At 43.8% G+C, this 20,294-nt stretch overlaps 1 protein-coding gene across 2 annotated transcripts in view; it reads left to right on the top strand.

The window, feature by feature from the left end:
* The window catches only part of LYPD6B (LY6/PLAUR domain containing 6B), a 116,162-nt gene extending 100,247 nt beyond the window's left edge, over window positions 1–15,915 (top strand). For both annotated transcript variants that reach the window (XM_075933354.2, XM_089779721.1), the window contains 2 exons: window positions 1,508–1,638; window positions 5,416–15,915. In XM_075933354.2, coding sequence (XP_075789469.1) covers window positions 1,508–1,638; window positions 5,416–5,580 — 296 coding nt within the window. In that variant the 3' untranslated portion in view covers window positions 5,581–15,915. The remainder of the gene's footprint in view (window positions 1–1,507; window positions 1,639–5,415) is intronic.
* Window positions 15,916–20,294: the final 4,379 nt, after the last annotated feature.

Genomic DNA, 20,294 nt, shown 5'->3' on the forward strand with positions numbered 1-20,294 from the left:
AAAAACTATTCTGCTCCTGCTCAGGCATAAATCCTTATTCTGGAACACTGTTCCGGAAAAGGGGCAGTGTAGACAGCCCAGTAGTCTTTTCCAGAAAAAAGTCCCGATCGTGAAAATAGCGATCGGGGCTCTTTTCCAGAAAAGCGCGTCTACATTGGCCACAGACGCTTTTCTGGAAAAAGGGCTTTTCCGGAAAAGCAGCCTGCCAATGTAGACACTCCTTTTCCGGAAAAACTGAAAACGGAATAGTATTCCGTTTTAAGCAGTTCCGGAAATTCATGCCAGTGTAGACACAACCTGAGAGATTTAAAAGATAGGATCTGCTCAGCTTGGAAAAGAAATGACTAACGGGATATGAGAGATGTTTATAAAATCATAAATGGTGCAGAGAAAGTAAATAGGGATATGTTATCTACCCTTCACTTAACATAAGGAACCAAGTGTCACCCAACTAAATTAACAGGCAGCAGGTTTAATGCCAACACGAGGAAGTACTTCTTCATACAAGCCATAGCCAACCTATGGAATTCATTGCCATGGGATGTTATGAAGGGCAAATGTGTAACTATATTCAAAATAAGGTTAGGTGAGTTTGTGGAGCCTAGATCTATCTATGTTATTAGTGAGGATCAGGGATGTAACCACATGCTCTGGGTGTCCCTAAATATCTGAGTGCCAGAAGCTGCCATTGGCAATGGGATAGCTCACTCAATAATTGCCTGGTTCTGTTCATTTCCTCGGAAGTATCTGGTGCTGTATCATGGGTGCATATATAGGACTGTAAACTCCACTCCAATTCATCTGATAAAGTGGGTTTTACCCACAGAAGCTTATGCCCTAATAAATCTGTCTCTAAGGTGCCACAGACCTCCTCATTGTTTTTGCAGATACAGACCAACACAGCTACCCCTCTGAGACTTCTCAAAATGGCAAGTGTCATGTTAGTACATCTCTTGGTAATGCAGAAACATTTGGCAGTAAGGCCTGAAGATCACACTTGGAAGAGAGAATAGTGGGGTCCCTGAAATTTGGATACGGGAACATACTCTAAAGTGAGGGGGAAAAGGAAAAATAGTGGAAGAAGTAAAGTCATTGGCTAGGGGAGGGATGGAGGTGGAAGAGTGAAATGAAAAAAGGAAACCAGTATGAAGGGAGGATGGAAGAGAATGAGAAGGAGTGCAGGATGGAAAAGAAGAGCCAAGATAGGAGTTGCTAAAACTAGTTAGACAGCTAGAGATGAAGTGCTAGAGAAGTCAAATCTCAATGGCTTTTTAAATCTCTTTGCGGCATAGGAGCCAAATAGCCTATTTAATTTAAGATCTAGCTGACACACAAGTACTATAATTTTGGAATATAATGCAGTCATAATCCTTTAAACCTCACATAATCCCTAACTTTTCTTAGTGCTATTGCTCTATTATAACTTGTCATTTAGTAAAACCTTTCAAACCATATGATAGAATTTTCATTGCATGAAAATAAATGTTGATTTTGATTTATTTCTTAGATACAAAGTACTGTTTGACAGTTCATCATTTCAAAAGCCGTGGAAGGAGTACCTCAGTCACCAAAAAATGCGCTACCAGGAATGAATGTCGATTGGTTGGCTGTCGCCCCCACAGAGACACAGGCCATACAGTAAGCATCAGTTTTTGTAATGGAGAATGTGTGTTTGAAGACATTCTAAAGAAGGGTCCTGTTCAGCACGTGTTACTCTCTCCAGCAGTAGTCATTTGAGTAACACTTGCCAGAGGAGACTGATGGATGTTTGTCAGGGCTGGGTCTTGGGCAGCTAGACCTTGTGGTCAGAGCAGAGGCTTGCAATCAAGAGCCAAGGGTCAGCTGGGTTGAGATATTGGGAGATCAGAGGCAGAAGACAAGCTGGAGGTCAGAACCACAAGTCAAATGCCATAAGCCAAGCCAGGTCAAGGCACTGAGAAGTCAAAGCCAGGTGAGCAGAAGGCACAAGTACACAGTCCAGAGCAAGGTGAATTCCAGTTTGGACAGGTTCCTGTTGGTGACTTAAGTAAGACCAGCAGGCCAGTTGGACTCCATTTGGCTATCCTGGCATGTCCGAGATGAAGCCTCATGCTGCGGTTGGGTTTCATGGGACAGCATTTGTCAGCAGGCTTCCAAGTGAAAGACAGAAGCATGGCCTGTGAACAACATTCCAATCACACTCTGGTTTTCTCCGGCCTCTGTTACTATTTGCAGAGTGACCTTGATGTGCTCACAGTCCCAACAATTCCCATATATGTGTTCTGTGCTCTCCAATTCTCTTCTAGATAGTTCAGCTATCAAAAGTCAATTGCTCCTGTAAAGGATCAATTTCCAATAGTTTGCTATATTAACTGGAGTTACCAATTTGTTTTAAACACAACACTGTATTCGTTTAGGTAAAAATGAAACAAGTTTATTTACCTACTAGAAAATTGACTTGGCATTGCTTGGGTCTTTAATTCAAATAACTTATTTTTCTTCATTTAAATCATTGCTCTGGGGTGGGCCAGGTGATGTGGGGTTCAGTGTGCAGGCTGCTCTGGGGAGATAGAACAACCCAGCCCTTTCTCATCACAGCAGCTTGGGGCCAAGTGAGAAGCTCCTGTCCATGGCCACTGTAGCTGCAACAGGCACAGCCGAGGGAGAGGTGCATGTTCCCTTGCTGGGGGTAGATGGACAGATGGACACACGCACGCGTGTGCGCTCGCTCTCTCTCTCTCTCAAATATATAGTAGATAGCTGTCCTTTTCTCTGTCGCTTGCCCCCTGTTGGCCCAATAGAGTTATAGTTTTTCCAGTCCCCATCTCTGGCCCCTTGCTCTCCCTGTGGTATAACTCTGCAGTATAACTCCCTTCTACCAGACCCCTCCCTTTCCATTTTATGAGAAACAATTGAATTCCATGCTCACCCCATTGTCCTGGTACAACCTTGTGGTAAGTTAGGAGAAGAGGAAGCTGAGTACCAAATTTGGTGGCCCTATCTCTTACCATTTAGGAGGAGTTCTTGAACAAATGGGCTCTCAGACAGAGATGCTCATTTCTAAAATATATAGTAAGAAGTTGATTTTAAGTGAGTACAAGTATAATCTGTTAGTCAGAAATGGTTACAAGAGAAACAAAAAAAAATGCTTTTTAGTAGTGAAAGTGAAGGCTAGACTTAGTTTAAAGTAAAATCCTTACCACGTGTTCTCAGCAATAGGCCTGACCACATTCTCAAGTCAGGATTTCCCTCCCTAAGTCAAGGAGCTGGTTCCTTTGTCATCTCAGGTAAAAGAGAGATAGTTTGGAGGTATTTTTGCCCCTCGCTTTTCTAGTCCATTCACCCTTTGAAATATGCTTTCCTGAAGGTTACCCCTAGATAAAGTTCATTCCAGCAGTGAGAACAGAGACATGGAACCTTTACCAGCTCCCCAGATTTGTCTGGTATACACTCTGTAATCATAATTTCAGTTATGTTCTCAGCTCATGATATGCATGTTGTACATAGGTCACAGTATTTGATAGTTTTTATATTTTATCTTACAAGGTCTATTTTGCACAAAGATTAATCCAATAATATGTAGGGTGTGACTAGAGAGGAGTTTTTGGTCAGGATCTTTTGTAAATGGACAAATATGTACTACAAATTTGTTGATAAGTCTGAAGAACAAAATATCAGACTTTAAAACCAAGTCATTCTTATTATCACATTGCTTATGTTCCATTTCAGTTATAACCTAATTCTTGTGTCTGGTAAATTACAAATGGCTAAAAATACAGAGTATTACTTTATGTAGATGGCATAATCTATTGATTTCTAGTTCAATCTACTATAACATGAATATCTTTATTTAAAAAAAAAATAAAGAGTACAGTATAATGTTGAAGAGATGTGTACTAGTGCATTATGCATCCTGACTGACACAAGCAACTTTTGCCATGACTCTTGCATTTGAAAAGGAAATATAGCAATTTTTGGGTTGCATAGTTAGAATGCTTTATGTCATAGACAAAGCTGGAAGGATAATTTCAGAAATCAGTGCCAATAAAATCTATTGGCAGGATTTGAATGCTCTTAGTCATGTAAGATATCTTGAAGATAGCAGAGAATCTATGTGTTAAATATGAAAGGACATATATATGCTGTTTTTGATCAGACTCCCATTGATGTTAATGAGTGTTGATGGATTGAGGGAAGTATATGGCCTTTAGGCGCTCCAGCCTGTCTTCTGCTACATTTTTTCTTGTAAAACATACTATTGTTCCTTTGTATACAGCTCAAATTGCAGTGTGGAAATGGGCACACTCTACATCTTCACATGCCCAAAAAAGGAACATCAGTTTCAGTGATTCCCCAAAGAAACAACTAGTGAAGAAGATTCAAGAACATTAATAGTTATTCTCTAGCACTGGAAATTTTGTCAGGAGATGCAAATGTTAAGATTAGAATATAACATTATTCTGCATAAAAACTTATGAGGGAATTGAACTGATCATAATGGCTATTTTCGTTTAAAAATGTGTGACAAGAAAATATTTAAAAACATGCTTGTTCTTAATATAGAAAGGTGATAATTATGGGAATCTTTCCCTATTTTTCTAATATGTTGGGAAAGCTGTCAGACATAGCTAACATGGTTAACTCTCATTATATCATGTTAACAGGAATCCATTCATTACAATGCATGATAATCTAAGCTGCAAGAACACTGCCGAGCATGATTTTGCAGCTGTAACTGATAGGCCAACTCAGATCACAGGCTACCAGATAGAAATAATTCATATTGCTGGTTGGGAATTTTCTGGCAAAATATTTTGTTGGTTGCTTGGTAGGTTTGTTTTGCTAAACATTGATTTTGTGAAAACAAAAACTAATTGCATGAAAAGGTTGGTTTTAACACATATGATTTCCTAATTTTTTTGGGGAAAATTGGAGTTGTTTAAGGGACTTTTCATTTCAAAATATTAGTTAATTTATAGTTTTATTGTAAAAAGAAGAGTTTTTAAAGGTCAAAAATAAATAAAACATTTTGATTGATTACATTCCAAAATGTTTTAGGATTTTAGGTTCATAAATTTGTTTGAAATTTTGACTTTTTGACATGAGTCAGGATGGGGAATCATTTCAAACTCTTAAATTCTTTGATCTGAGGAAGTGGGTCCGGCCCACGAAAAGCTCATCATCTAATAAACCATCTTGTTAGTCTTTAAAGTGCGACATAGTCCTGAATTTTGTTTCAGCTACACCAGACTAACACGGCTACATTTCTATCACTATCTTAAATTCTTGTGGGACAGGAAAATAGTTTCCTGCTCAGCAGTGATTAATTGGCTTCACTTTTTTTAAAGTAATAACCCTTGCAATTGAAAGCATATACATAATAAACTACTGCTGTTGCTGGCATTGCTGCCTAACAATCTCCTTTTTTATTAACAGGAATGTGTTTCTTGCTGTGAAGGGATGATCTGCAATGTAGAAATACCGACCAATCACACAAATGCAGTGTTTGCTGTAAAACATGGTCAGCGGACATCAGGTGGCAGCAGTAAGACAATTAGCATTCCATTGCTTGCATCACTCCTCATAATCACATTGTTATGATGCAGTTTTCCACATGCCAGTGTGATTCAGGGGGATCAACTTTCTGAGCTCTAACATGAAGCAGAAAGAAGAATGTTTCAATTTGAAAAATGTTTCTGGCTCTCTTCAAATTATAGAAGATGGTTAGGAAAACATGAACGTCAACAAACTTCATGATGTGCATCATTTATTGAAAATTCTTGCAAACAGCCTGCAGTATTTAAAAGAAAAAAACTGGTGACCAGATTCTATAGTAGACTCAACCAGTTATCTGAATTCTTCATTGGATGTGGAAGCATGTGTATATTCTGCCCATTACTTGAACAAGGAAATTGGTTGTCCATAGAGATAAAGGGATACTTCTAGATACAAAAGCTGTGCCAAACTTGTCTCAAGAGAAGCCACTTGTTTCATAACTGAGTATTAACTTGTAGTGTTGACTTGCCTGCCTTATTGATGAGAGAGTATTTTGTTTAAGCTCATCTTTAAGCATCATGTTCACAGAGAAACATACATTTTCCAACAAAGTATCTAAGAAATAGAGAAAAATGCTTTTTTGAATTTAGTTTTCATCAGAACTGCCATTTCCTATGGAAAAACTGAAAAATATTTTAATTTTTTCTCTCTCTTTCCTGCTACAACCTTGTATCACGTAGTCCAATTATAAAATGGTGTGAATTCATGAAAAAGTTAAAATCCTAACAAAAGATAAACAGGCTCCTATAAATTTCTGTTTAGGAATATAACTAAAAGAATTCTGATTTTTCAAGAACACCGAATACCTGTATTTTTGTTGTCTTTCATAGGATTTGTTAGGAGACTAGTGTTAGGCACTCAGCTTTGAAAAGTATGGCTTAAGTTTCTAAAATTAATGTTGCTAGTTTTTCCCTTTGTTTTCATAGCTACAGTAGATTTTTTATAAAAGTCTGCTTTATTTCATATTTTGATTTTATATTACATAACTGACCATTTGGAAACATTAGAAATGGTAGAATTTAGGTTACCATTGCATATTACAAAAAAACTTTGTTTTCCATTGTAGGCCTTGCAATAAACTGTGTGGCTACATCTACACTGGCATGATTTTCCGGAAATGCTTTTAACGGAAAAGTTTTCCGTTAAAAGCATTTTCGTAAAAGCGTGTCTAGATTGGCAGGATGCTTTTCCACAAAAGCACTTTTTCAGGAAAAGCGTCCGTGGCCAATCTAGATGCGCTTTTCTGCAAAAAAGCCCTGATCGTGATTTTCGCAATCGGGGCTTTTTTGCGGAAAACACTACTGTACTGTCTACACTGGCCCTCTTCCGGAACAGTTTTCCGGAAAAAGATTTTTGCCCGAACGGGAGCAGCATAGTTTTTCCGGACAAGCACTGATGATTGTACATTAGATCGTCAGTGCTTTTCCGGAAATTCAAGCGGCCAGTGTAGACAGCTGGCAAGTTTTTCCAGAAAAGCAGCTGATTTTCCGGAATAACTTGCCAGTGTAGATACAGCCCTTATGTTTTGTATTTATCTGTATTTTCATCTCACTGGTTCAAGGGTTGGATACTTTTAGATTCACTATTTCTCTCTGTCACATAAAGTCAATCTTGAAGACTGATGGGGATTGATTTCACTTACTTTCAGTCAGCACTTGGTCTGATTTATAACACAGGCCAATGTTGACTGTTGTTAATATTTTGGCTCAGATTCTCTGTGATTGTGAACACTCTAATCCTATGGAAAAACATATGTGGCTGTATCTAGACTTCATCCCTTTTCCATAAAAGGGATGCAAATTAGACACATCGCAATTGCAAATGAAGCGGGGATTTAAATCCCCCCCGCTTCATTTGCATAAACATGGCTGCCGCTTTTTTTCAGCTCGGAGCTTTGCCAGAAAAAAGCGCCAGTCTAGACGCGGATCTTTCGGAAAATAAACCCTGTTCCGAAAGATCCCTTATTCCTCTTAAAATAAGAGGGTTATTGCGATGTGTCTAATTTGCATCCCTTTTACGGAAAAGGGATGCAGTCTAGACACAGCCATGTCAGTCCTGTCCTGAGCACAACCTCAAGGTTCCCAGCAGTCTTTGGGACCTGAGCTGATGGTTACAGATGGAGGGAAATTTCAGCCATGCCTCCTTTTTCACCCACACCTGCTCCCAATGCTTTCACTTACTGGATTCACCATCCTCGTTGCACTGCAGCATGGCCATGAGTCTGATCAACAGGGTTTGAACAGAGCACTGTATTATCTTTTTTCCATAATTTTTCTTTTGGTACTTTATTTGTGAATTCACTGGTGTAATTACTAACAAGTTAGACTTTTTTTGATTTCTCATTATCATAGTTGTTCTACAAAGCTTTCTCTGTAAACAGAATTGGTTAAAATGGAAGCGGAAAAAGTTAAGAAAATGTTGTCCAAATATCTTTGTGGGATTGTAATTGAAATTTTCAGTGCACCATAAAGATTTCAGCAAATATTGAATCTCTGAAAATTTTGATCAACTCTGTAGTTACAGCCTGTGTGTGTCAGATCTTTAGTATTTCTCTGTAACTTGTGTAAGTGGGGGAATGGTCCCGCTATTGTGGAGAACTTTCCTGGCTTTTATACCACCCCGGTGAAATGGACCAGCGAAAGGATCTGAGTCCCCGCTCCCACTTCCTTTACCCCACGGCCTCCCTGATCCTGAGGGCTCCCCCTCCACTCTCCTGAGTAGCAGAGCCCTCGAAACCCCAACAAGGCTGGGCCCAGGTTTCCTGGGGCTTAATCCCCGACCTTGTAGTCACTAGGGGCAGGAGTTAGGGTGTCCCCACTCCGAGGTGCTCTCTTTACACTGCAGGCCTTCTTGGCCCAGTGATCACTTCATAAGGTTCAAAGCAGATATAATTTATTAAACATCAACTGATTAAAGAGAAAAGAATAAGAAAAAATGAGAATGGTTAAATGAGAACACACAGCCCTGCTCTGTAGCACAGGGACATCAAAACAGCAGCCTGCAGCGTGTAAGGACAGTCCACAGTCTCTTCCTGAGAGGCCCCTTAGAGGCCTTGGATGTGCTGCGGGGGGGGGGCTGCAGGCTGGACCCGCTTGCTCTGGCAGTGACCACACAGCCTCAAGCTCTAAGTGGCCAGACCCCGCTCCCAGTCCAGAGCTTCTCCCCACACTTTGCAGTTCCCAGCTGCTCACCACATCCAGCTGCAGGGTGCTGCTTGGCCAGTCTCTAGCTTCTTGCGTTGCTTCTCTGTTCCTTTTGGCTCTCTGAGCACTGCCAGTCTGCTGCTCAACACAGGGTCTGCGCTCCTTGAGCTGTGTGTGTCAGGCTCAGCTGCTGCAAAAACTGCCCCTCAGCACACAGCTTGCACTCCTTGGGCTGTGTCTCAGCTCTCTGTTTGTTCAGAGAGAGCCAGAACAATCCCAGCTCACAGGGAGGACGGGGCCTGGCCTCTCCCCTTCCTCACTGGCCTGTCCAACCTGTCAATCAGGCTGAGTTGGAGTGTTGGCTGCTTTCCATTGTCTCTGGGGTCTGTCAGTCTCATGAACTCTTCCCCTTCTGAAACTTGGAGCTGGCAAACCAAAAAACTCCCACAGAGTTTTAGTAAGGGGTAACAGTCCCCTTACACTTGTTTAAGTACACTTGACTATTTTAATTTTAACTGTCAATTGGAAAAACTCCTTCACTGATGTTTTCAAAATTGATGATAATCTAAGCCAACAAATATCTATCTTTACGATCTGATGAAGAGGCACTTATAAAATAATTAGAGTTGTAAAAAAGCGGAAGAGGGTGAAGGTCATTCACTCCTTTCACATGTCCGTGCAGGATTCTTTCCTGCCATCTAAATATACATATTTCAAGTAATTGAACTTTGACATATTCTTATGGAAGACTGACTATTCTGAAGTCTAGTAGATCAAGTTATAAGGATTTTTTTCTAGTATTCTGCAAAATGTTTTTTTTTCTTTAAAGGTAATGATTCTAATGCTGCTTTAATTATTTCAGTCTACCAGGTAATGACAGCAGTAGTTGAAACACCAGAACACTTTTTCCATTATTAGGAAAAATAATATAAAATAATAATTTAAGCTTCTGAAATGGTGTCTTTTGGGCTGATACTTTTGGGACTTGCTTCTTTGCTCAAGTGAATTCTTTAATAAAATTAAAGCAAAATCTTTTCAATGGTTTTCTGAATTAAGAAAACATGTAAGAATACACTTTCCTCACTTCTTCCTCTTAACCTGCACTATCTCAACTGCAGCCAATCCTCCTGGCTTTAGGTGCACCCTCAACTTCTATTTTTGGAATAGCATGTGCAGTTGAAAATAACAATGAGGCTTAACAGGGCTTGCAGCCTTAGATGAGTTCACTGTAAATAGTTTGAGAACATCTAAAACTTTAGATGTGTGTATTCTGCAAATAAAATTCCAAACTACACAACTTGGGAGCAAAAAAGCATAACAGCCATACTGGATCAGATCAAAAGTCCATCTAGCCTAGTATCCTGTCTTCTGACGGGCCAACACCAGATGCCCCAGAGGGAGTGAACAGAACAGGAAATAATCAAGTGATCCATCACCTGTCATCCATTCCCAGACCCTGACAAATAGAGACTAGGGACACCATTCCTATCCATCCTGGCTAATAAGTATTGATGGACCTATCCTCTATGAATTTATCGAGCAGAGCTCTGTACTGACCAGAGGGTTGGCCACGAATATGCTGCTTTAATATTTTCTTGAACCGATAAGTATACATGCCCAGATGAGGAATGTAGCAGACAATAATAAGAGGAAGTAGTTCCTCAGTGGCTTACAGGCAGGAGTGGCCTGAGGTCGGCTGCGGCAGCAGGCACCCCAGGCGGAAGGTGCGATCGGCACCCTCACCTGTATGGCTGTCAATGGCCGTGACGTAATCATCAGGCACCCGGGTGCCCCGTGATGTCATCATTGGGCGCCCCGGGCCGGCGGTGCCCTAGGCAACCGCCAAGTCTGCCTATGCTCACGGGCCGCCCCTGCATACAAGTGCTTGTTAAAACTGCAAATGTGCAGGCTGCTATTGACGTTGATAGGCTCTAGTTGGCCTCAGTTAATTGGTGCTGTTTAGTTATAGACCTGAGGACTTTTTCCTTTTAAGAAGCTCTAGGAAATTAAAGGCAAAAAAACTCCCAATTCACCGCAAAGGTTGACCAATTAAGCGCTCAGATCTGGACATGTGAAAATTAAGATTGACTGTGCAATGTTGCCTCTGCCATTTTGCACACACATAGAATCTCTATATTTGTGATTGTATTTTATCTTAGATATACTTGAGAATCTCAGTTCATAGAAAAACATTATGTTCTTATGTATTAGAGAAATAGGATGTGATTTCATAATTTAAGACTGAATCATGGTGGGATACAGAGGTTTCATATTAAACCTTAGCTTTCACATTTTTTTCCTTTATAAGGTTTGCATGTGCAATCATGTTACATTAATGTAGCATTTTTGCAGTCAAGAAATAGGTTAAAATAGGGTTTCTCAGACTTCATTGCTCCGTGCAGAGGAGCCAACAGTCGTGCTGGACCCCTGGGCAAGGTATATGGAGTTGTGGTTATGTGCTTCTAGAAGGGGCGGAGCCTCAGGTGGAAGGGGCAGGGCCAGAGGCAACCAGCCCTTAGTGCCTCCTATACCACAGCATGCCCCTCTCCAAGCCTTCAAATGCCTAGAGTTTCCAGCACAGCACTCTGGCAGCAATTTAAAGGAACAGGGAGTCCTGGGCCCTGGGGCAGTTGCCTCCTCTGCTCTCCCCTGTCAGTAGACCTGGTTCCTTGAGCCCCTTTTGGATAGGGGGCCAAAGCCTAGGGATGTCAGTGTCAGCCTCAGGATCGGACCTATAACCTGAGCCCCACCATCAATGGCTGAACTATTGGACTTTAGCCCCAGGCAATGGAGTTTGGACTTTGACTCTGGGCACTTTCAAGTTTAACATCAGCCCTGACAACCCCGTTAAAATGAGGTCATAAACCATTTTGGGGTTTTTAGGGAGTCCCGTGGGGAAACACGCCCCCGCTCCTGGCTTGTTCATCTACTTCCAGTCTCTCTCACAAAGTTCATTGCACCGGTTGTAGTCTGCCAACACTACTTTTAATATGTGCCACCATTACCCTGCCTCTGGTTCTTCCTCCCATCAGCCTCCCGTACTGACCTATTCCCCGCCCGCAAACCGACATGCCCGAGGGGAGAGGGAGAAGGGGTAGCGTGACCTGGGCCTGCCCTCAGAACCGGGTCCCGACCCAGGGCCCTAAAGGGAGGGGAACACTCCTGTTCCTTCCTTTGTGGTCGACAGGGCAACCACCTGAAACATACCGATCCATGGGTACCTTATCACTCTGCCCTGGGTCACTTCCTACCCGCCTCTTGTTCCCCTCGGGTCCATAGGGATCGTGGCCAATTAGCTCTGCACTGGTCCTCCTCCTTCCCCTTCATGCTGGGCCGCCTGACCCTTAAATTGGGAGGCGCACCACCACCTGATGTGGCTGCCGCACCAGCCGTCAAGACCCTGCCCGCTCACGCACATCCCGCCTGGCCCCATCGGTCGGTCGCGGTGTGTGACATCACCCTCCAGTGCCACTGCACATCTGGCCGCTCCCCCACTGCTGGCCAGTGCGGCGCCTTCTTGTGGCGTGGCACGGCCCTGCCCCTTCCCTCATGGGAGAGTGCTGAGCCAGGGTGCTCTGTTACAGGGTCCCAGCCCACAATTTGAGAATTGCTGGGTTAAAATATGGGCTACGTGCTGCCTTTGGTTATCGATGTGCAAGTCCTATTAATTTCAGTGGGAGCATTAGGAGGCACCATTTGACTCTGAGTAGAATTTTCAATAGCTAGGCATTGCATGTATTTATACATACATGAATGTGCTCCTGTCAAACTGGTGTTAAATGATACAACATTGTCAGTGATGGGCTAAACGTCTTTGAATACAGAAAGCAATAATTAAAACCAATCAGAGCCATACTCAAGTGCATCCAAGGAGAGAATGATCCCTTTGTATTGGGCTTTGAAATAAAATTAAATATACTGTGTGAAATCCAATCAATGGAATTATATTAAGGTTGAACTTGACTGCCATGATGATTAAGATATCAAGACTACAAAAAGGTTATTCCAAGGTGGTAACAAATAGAATAAAAAAGAGTATTGTTCTTGTCTTTAAAACAAATTGTATAATTAAATGGTAACCAGCTTTGCTTAAATATTGCATTTTTACATTGTACCAGGAAGAGTCTAGAGTCAATTGTTTTTCCAAAGTTTTAATGTAAGAAAATGTCTTCACAATTCAGTGTTTGTGTCTGTATCAGTGTCTCTTATCTCTGTGTTCCTGTTTTAAGTCTCTCTTGAAAAACTGGCACTTTTAATTAAAGGTATTAAAATAATTTTTGGTGGAGAATATTTGTATATTGAAATAGCCAAGAAGTAAGATCTGAATTTTGCTACTTAAAAAAAAATTAAATAGTGTGGCTGTCCCATCACTGTTCTTAGCAGTTTGACTCCAGGGGGAATCATTCCAGTTCATGGGTTTTGATGGATCCCTTATGGAGTAATGTGTTATTCCATTTTGTAAGTAAGAGTGGCAGATTTTGGCATTATAGGATTTACTGATCTAGAATTGTAGGTCAGATTGCGATGCTTATGCTCTCCTTATTTATTACAAGTACCCCTTCTGCCAAGGCCATTGTTCAGTTTTTGATAAGATTATTGCCCATCTGCTGAGTAACAGAATTCTTGAGTGCAAAGGTCAGCATCTCAGTGGAGTAAAAGTCTCTAGTCAGGCACAAAGGAAAAATGAGGGACATGCCATTAGTGATCAACTGTGAAAAGTTTGAATGTCTGAGGATCACATAGTAAATCTGTGGCAGAGGCAGGGATAGAATCCAATCTAGCATTCACTTGTCTTAATCACAACATTGTCCTTTCTTTTTCTGCAGTCCCCTCTTTCAGTTGCATAGCTTCCAGCTTCTGTAGCTAATAGGGGGAAAGCGGTCTGGGGGAGAGCAGCCTCCTTCACAACACAGGTTCTTTGGGCACAAACCGTTCTGTGCACTGAGTCAGGGATCCTGTGGAGAGAATAGTATGTTGCCATTTATTTAAAGACTGTCTGCTCTTAAGGGGAAGACTGAATAAGAGTATTTCCTAATGCTTGAGTGCTTGATTTGGCAATATTAATATTCTTTTAATGCAATTATTATTAACAATATAACTAGCTATTTAAACTAAAGCAAACTGAAAAAACCCAGATGTTTCATCATATGAAACCATATTAACTCCTCAGTTAGCAGCCAGCAAAGCTGCAATTACAGCAGGTTAAACTTTTATGACATGAGGGTTTTTTAATGGAAAATGTTGATACAATGAAATCTAAACATTGTGTGAACATGTCTATTCCATCAAATTTTGACAGAATCCAGGCAGGCTGGTCAGCCCATTGATCTGGTTTTCTGCCATACCTCCTGCACCCTGGCAGCCTATCTGCAAGGCTGCCTAGCTTCCCAGCATCCTGCCTGATGGGTTGCCTGGCTTCTAGTCTGTCTAGCTCCACATCTGGCTCACAAGCTCCCTGGGCTGTTGAGCTTCTTAGTCTATCCAGTTGCCACGTCGCTGCCTGCCTGGCCAATTTGCAGTGTGCTGGCAGCCTACCGAGGTAGAGAGCCAGGATGTGCCTGCCTGTCTCCCGAGCAGGCAACTAGTGCTCAGCAAGCACAGGCAGCCAAGGTGCTGGCAATTGCAGACAGCTGGTGAGCTGGGCAGCCCCACCCCCTTGCCAGGAGTACAGCTGGAAAGCCAGCAAGCCCAGGCAGCAGGAACATTTTAATCCCATGAAAAATGTTAAGGTCTTGATTTTTTTTTTATCACAATTCAGGCTTACTCCCCTCTGCCCCACCACCATCTAGAGCTTAGTGTATTTTCATTGTGCTGGAGATTTTGTTTCTTGGCTTGCTGTAGTTGGGCCTTAATTACAGGTCTGACCCCTACCAAGCAGTGGTGCCTATAATGAACAGAAAAGCAGTATATGTTTAGATTTTCTGGCGAGTATCTCCATGCGTTCTGGGCTTGCTCATATGGTCTGAGCAGTGCTTGTAATATTTTGAGCACCTACAGCTCACATGAACTGCCAGTGGTGGCGCCAAAGGGTCAGGGATTTGATCTCTCCACACCAGGCAGCCTGTAGGAGTAGGTGGGGTGCCTTTTCAAACATATTATGCAACTGACAAAAGGTGGTTTATGACCCGAATTTTCACATGTTCTGGTTGTGTGACTTGGAGGCACCAACAACCATATTTTCTGCCCCCACACTGCAATCTGAATACCAGCCTGGTGCAGACAGAAGGCCCCGAGAACATGGAAACAGATCAGCCCTTCACTCACCTTGTAGCCCTGTGACCTACAGGCTATGTTGCAGTGCCATTCAGAACTGGTCCAGCTGCCCCTCCACCATGATGGAGAGGCAACCAAAGCAAAACTTGGATGGCTCTGCAACCCCATGCACAAGGTCTCAGTACCTGGAGAAGGGAGCTGGGCCCAAGCCCACAGAAGAAGAGTCATGGCTATGGCGAGACTGCAGCGTAAGTTGACTTTCCACCATCCCGTCCAGAGCTTTCCCTTTGTATCCAGCTAGGATTAGGATTGTGATGCTGGGGCACGGGATACTGCTATGGATGGTCAATGCACCCTGATCAGCAGGAGGATGAAGATTGTACCTCCATCTTAAATTTTATGGAGTAATTCCTGATAGGCCCGCTCTTTTCAACATGCTATGAAAACTCTTCCCTGGGCTTGGAAAATATTTACCAGAGCCCCATTCCAGACAGCTATGACTGGATTTAAGCTCTGATTGCACCCATGAAATAGGGAGGCTACCTCCAGTTCTGTTAGTTTCAGTAATCATACTACACAGGCATGATAACGTGTGAAATGAGCAACCAATAGACATAACTGAAGGCATGCCCCATTGCCCCTCCTACTTGCAAATCCTGGATTTGCAATGGCAGGCCAGGACCCAGGTGAAGTTGTTTCAGAGAGTGGGCTTGCTTTTCCACATGGAAATAAGAATAAGTCTATGTCCCTGCCCCTCCAGGTACCATAATAGATGGTCTATCGGGTGATTACTACACTACCACACCCCAGTGAAAGCCCAGTAAAACCCTGGTCTCAGTGATGTCAGTGAGGGCTTTGACATTGGCTCCAATGATGCCAGAATTTTACATGCTGTGCTTTTTAAAGATACATTGCTTCCAGGGCCAGCTTTAGGCACCGGCAAAGGAAGCACGTGCTTGGGGCCGCACATTTTTCCGGGGCAGCATTCCAGCCCTCAAGAGGACCACGCGGGGAGCCTCACAGAGGCCGCCCCGAGCTGGGATCCCCGTGCCCAGCTGCTCGGAGCCGGAGCCTGAGCCTGGCCCTGGGGCACTGGGAGCTCTGCGCGGGCAGCCCCAAGGCACAGCCCCTGCTGGGGCGCTTCCTGGAGGGTGGTGTGGGGCAGCTGCAGCTGCTGCTGGTGATGCTGAGCCCGGCGGCCTCTTCTTCACCTTCGAGTGAGTGTGGCCCCCTCCTGCCGGTGTGCCCCTCCCAGCTGGCCATCCCCCCACCCGTGTGCCCCCCAAACTTCCCCTCCCTCACCTCCCACCTGTGGGGCTCCCTCGCCTGCATACCCCCTGGCTGGCCACCCCCCGCCTGTGTTCTCTCCCCCACAACTCCCCTGCCTGTGAACCCCCTTGTCTGGCTGTCCTCCCCCACCTGTGTGCACCTATCCCATGACCCCTCCGCTACCTTCCCTCTCTCTTCTCCCCCAGCTTGGCCTCTGCCCAGCAACCCCGCAGCCCACCTCCTGTCCCACTGCAACCCTGCTGGGACTCCATGTCCTCTTCCCCACCCCCCCAGCCTCCCTGCTGCCCACCTGGATCCGCATCTCTTTTCTGGCTCTCTAAACAATCCCCCCTCCCCCTGCTCTCGGGGGATATTTAATTTCCCTCCAGACAGAAGTAGATGCAAATCGTATGTTTTAAAAAAAGTAGCCACCACTTAGCAAATAATAAATGGGGGCAAAACCCGTCTCTTAAGTGTTTCTATTATACACCATTTTGTAATAGAATAAAAATGTAAACATTAAGAATTTGATTACATGTAAGGTACACAATTATTTGGGCATTTATTTAGTTGGTAGCTCTACTGAGTGTGTTCTCCTGGGTAGTAAATAGAAGCACCAAATCTGGCATAAAGTTTATATTTAGTTGTAAATCAACATGTTTTAAAGGTTGCTAATCAATAAGACTCAACCATCATTTAGGGAAATATTTTAAAAGTATAATTTAAATGATTAATTGCTCATTTAAACCAAGGTTTTCTGCTTGCCGGTTTAAATCATGATTAAAATTAGAGATTTAAATCAAAGCTATTTAAATCAATCCACCCTGCTTCAGAGGCTATTTGGTCTGTCCCTAAAGGAGAAAGCACAGGGCTGCGCTCATGGAATAGGTCTTAGGCTAGTGGGGTTTTGTTGTCTGGTGCCTGTCTTGTTCTGGACAGTTGAGCTGGGGCGTTGAAACAATAGTTCTCTTAATCCCTTTGAACTGTTTCATTGTATAGTGAGGCTGATTCTTGTCCATGGACACCGAGAGTTGGACAGCTTATGTGTTGGGGTTGGAGTCTGAGTGATTATAAGGCTTCTAATAATAAAATCCTTTTGCAGAGTGAGGAGTGGGACTGGGACTCCAGCACTAGGTGATGTGAACAGCTTCATGCTTTGGAAGTCTTTAACTGACTTGCTGTGGATGAACCTGCCCTCCCATTGTCCTCACGTGGGGAGTACCTGGCACTCTCCTAAGACATGAAAATGCCCCGGGGTTTGGGCTCCCCCCCAGAGCATGCGCCCCACCCTCCAGGAAGCCACACAAGCTGCATTTGTGTGCACACCCCCAGCAAACTTTGCAAGCTGCATTTGCGCGCACACCCTCCGCAGACAAAAAAAGGAGGGGGGGGCGGCAAAAATTTTTTTGCTTGGGGTGGCAAAAAACCTAGAGCCATCCCTGATTGCTTCCAGGCACAACTCCACCAGTGCCACTCCTTCCTCTTCCCAGTCCAATCCAGTCTGGGGAGAGAAACATGATCCCTAAGGTATGTTAAAGGAAAACTGGAGATCTTAATGGTATTTCTGACAGCATGCCTATATTTTCATACTCTGATGGCAGGACAGTTAGTGTAACTGATATCATTCTACAAGCTATATTCAGTTTTACTAACTTCAGTATTACAATGCAAAAAGTGAGCTAAATTAGATGTTGGATGCTTAAGTAAAATAATGATGGATGCCAAGAACAAGAGAAGCATTTCCACTATACGAGCATGGAGACGTTCTGAGTATTTGCACATAACTCCCTTTATTAAAACTCACGCACAAAGTGGAAAAGCTACAATGTGGTTTGACCACTGAAATGCCTTGGGGATAGCTTCTGTTTTCAGATCTTTGTGATGGTCTGCTTCAAAAATGGACTAACATACCGGGAGATGAATGGTTAACCTGTAAGCCTTACCCTTCATGGTTCCAGTTAACCAGTGGGGGCTGGAGCAGCTCCCCGCTCCTGCAAGCAGGGGACTGCTCCAGATCTCTGGCACCTGTCACAGGCTGGGGGTGCTCCAGTTCAGCTGGAGCAGTACCTGTTTCTAGTCACGGAGGGGTTGGTTCAGTCCGGCCATGGGGAGGCCCCCACCTGACTCTTCTTTAATGGGTTCACTAGTTAAACATTGCATTTAACTGATAAACCAATTAAATGGGATTTTAAATCCATAGCATATGCAGCTGTGGAATTCTACCACTCATAACTGTAACGCTGCTAAGGTACCACCTAGTTTGGTGCTTAATGCAAGTGGACTCAAAAAGGAGGTAGTTTGACAAGAGGCAGAAGGCTTTCTCCTGTCATGCTAGCTATTTGCAGGAGATAGAGTAAGGGAAAGCACAGCTCCCCAACTCTTGTGAAAGCAGATGGGCCACTCTTCCTACTCTCCCAGGTGTAGGAAATACTGCAGTCACTTTCTTGCTTATGAAGTAAGCAGGTGAATCTGAAGCATGATGTCTAGCAAAGGAATTTTCCTGGGCAACTGTGTACTTACACGTGACATCATTCATTTATCTCAGACACTCCCAATTAAAATGATGACTCAAGGAACATGGAAGACAAATGATGATGTGCCTGGAAGTCACAATTAAACACCCATTTAGATTGCCTTAACAAAATGCAGATGTAAAGGTGCACATTGAAGGTGTTACAAGTAGCAATAAACAAGGGCAGAGTTTTGGGTGAGCAGGGTAGGCTGCAGCCTTGCGTTCCAGAGTGCAGCATGTTTTTCATCCTTGGACTATCAGGGAGTGAAGGGAAAGTTCTTACATTCTGTCCATGCCTCTCACACCTGGCTGGTGAGCTCCCTCCACCAGCCAGGTTTGAGAGACATGCATGGAATGCAAACACTTCCTCCTCACTTCCTGATAGTCCAGGGAATGGGATGCAAAGCAAACGGAGTCCTGGAGGGCACCCTCCACCTCCCCCCCCCCAACACACACATTCTCCTGAAACCCCACCCTTGGAGTAAAAGTTCAATGCAACAGTCTAACAAGCCTATGGGCAGATTTTCAGCCTGTGTAAATCAGCATAGCTCTATCTGACCCTAAATCCAGGCTTATTATTAAACACGGGTACAGATTGAAAACTTGGTAGCCAATAGGAGCAAGGCAGGCACCATGTATTCTAATTAATAGATACATAATTGAGTCAAAGATAATTTACCTTTTGTTTTCAGGGTTAATTTTCTGTATCAAGCACATGGATCTCTAATGCTGTTCACTGTCCTATAACTAAAAATCTCACACTGTGCTTCTCATTCCTTGCATGTAGGTTTGGGCCTAGTAAGTATGTGGGTAGGACAGTGATTCCCAACCTTTTTCCCATGGAGGAACTCCGAAAATAATTTTTCATATCCCTAGGAACCCCTGCCTATGAAAACATTTACTTGGTCAGAAAAAGTCAGCAGGGATAGCAATTCAATTACTGCTAAATTATTGTCAAGAAAATGTATTTGTAAAGAGCTGTTATCATATATATAGTAGTCCAATGTCTGTGAGTCTGTAACACTAAAATGCTGGCTGTTCCCTCTGGGCGGCTCTGTTGCCTGAAATGCTGGCTGTTCCCTCTGGGCGGCCCGTGCTGCATGAGGAGTGAGGGGCTCAAACGTCCGCTTGTGCTGCTTGCTCCCCCACAGTGGGCCAGCTGAGTGGCGCAGAAGTCAGCAGAGTGCCACGGCGGGAGGGGAAGGGGGGTGAGGCAGTAACGTACATGGCAGGGGGTGGGGCCTGGCCATGTACGTCACCGCCCTACCCCCTTTCACCTCCCCCCGTGGCACTCGGCTGACTTCTGTGCTTCTCAGATGGGTCGCCATGGGGGAGCCCAAATGGCTGCTTGCTCCGTTTGGGCGCCGCGGTCCCTCGAGTGAGAGGCAGGAGGGGGAGAAGAAGAGAAAGAGAGAGGCAGGAGGCGGAGGAGAGCTGAGAGAGAGAGAAGTAGAGGCAGTAGGAGGAGGAGGAGAGAGCGAGAGAGAGAGACGGAGCAAGAGACCGGAGGCTCAGGAGAGAAGACCGACGTGGAGGAGAGACCTGAAAATCCCGTCTTATGATGGGCTACTTGGCTAGTGTGTGTGTGCATATATATATATGTCAGCTTACATTGTAAGAAT

This window comes from Pelodiscus sinensis, chromosome 7 (assembly GCF_052426305.1).
Source record: "Pelodiscus sinensis isolate ZL-2025 chromosome 7, ASM5242630v1, whole genome shotgun sequence".
Classification (NCBI taxonomy): domain Eukaryota; kingdom Metazoa; phylum Chordata; order Testudines; family Trionychidae; genus Pelodiscus; species Pelodiscus sinensis.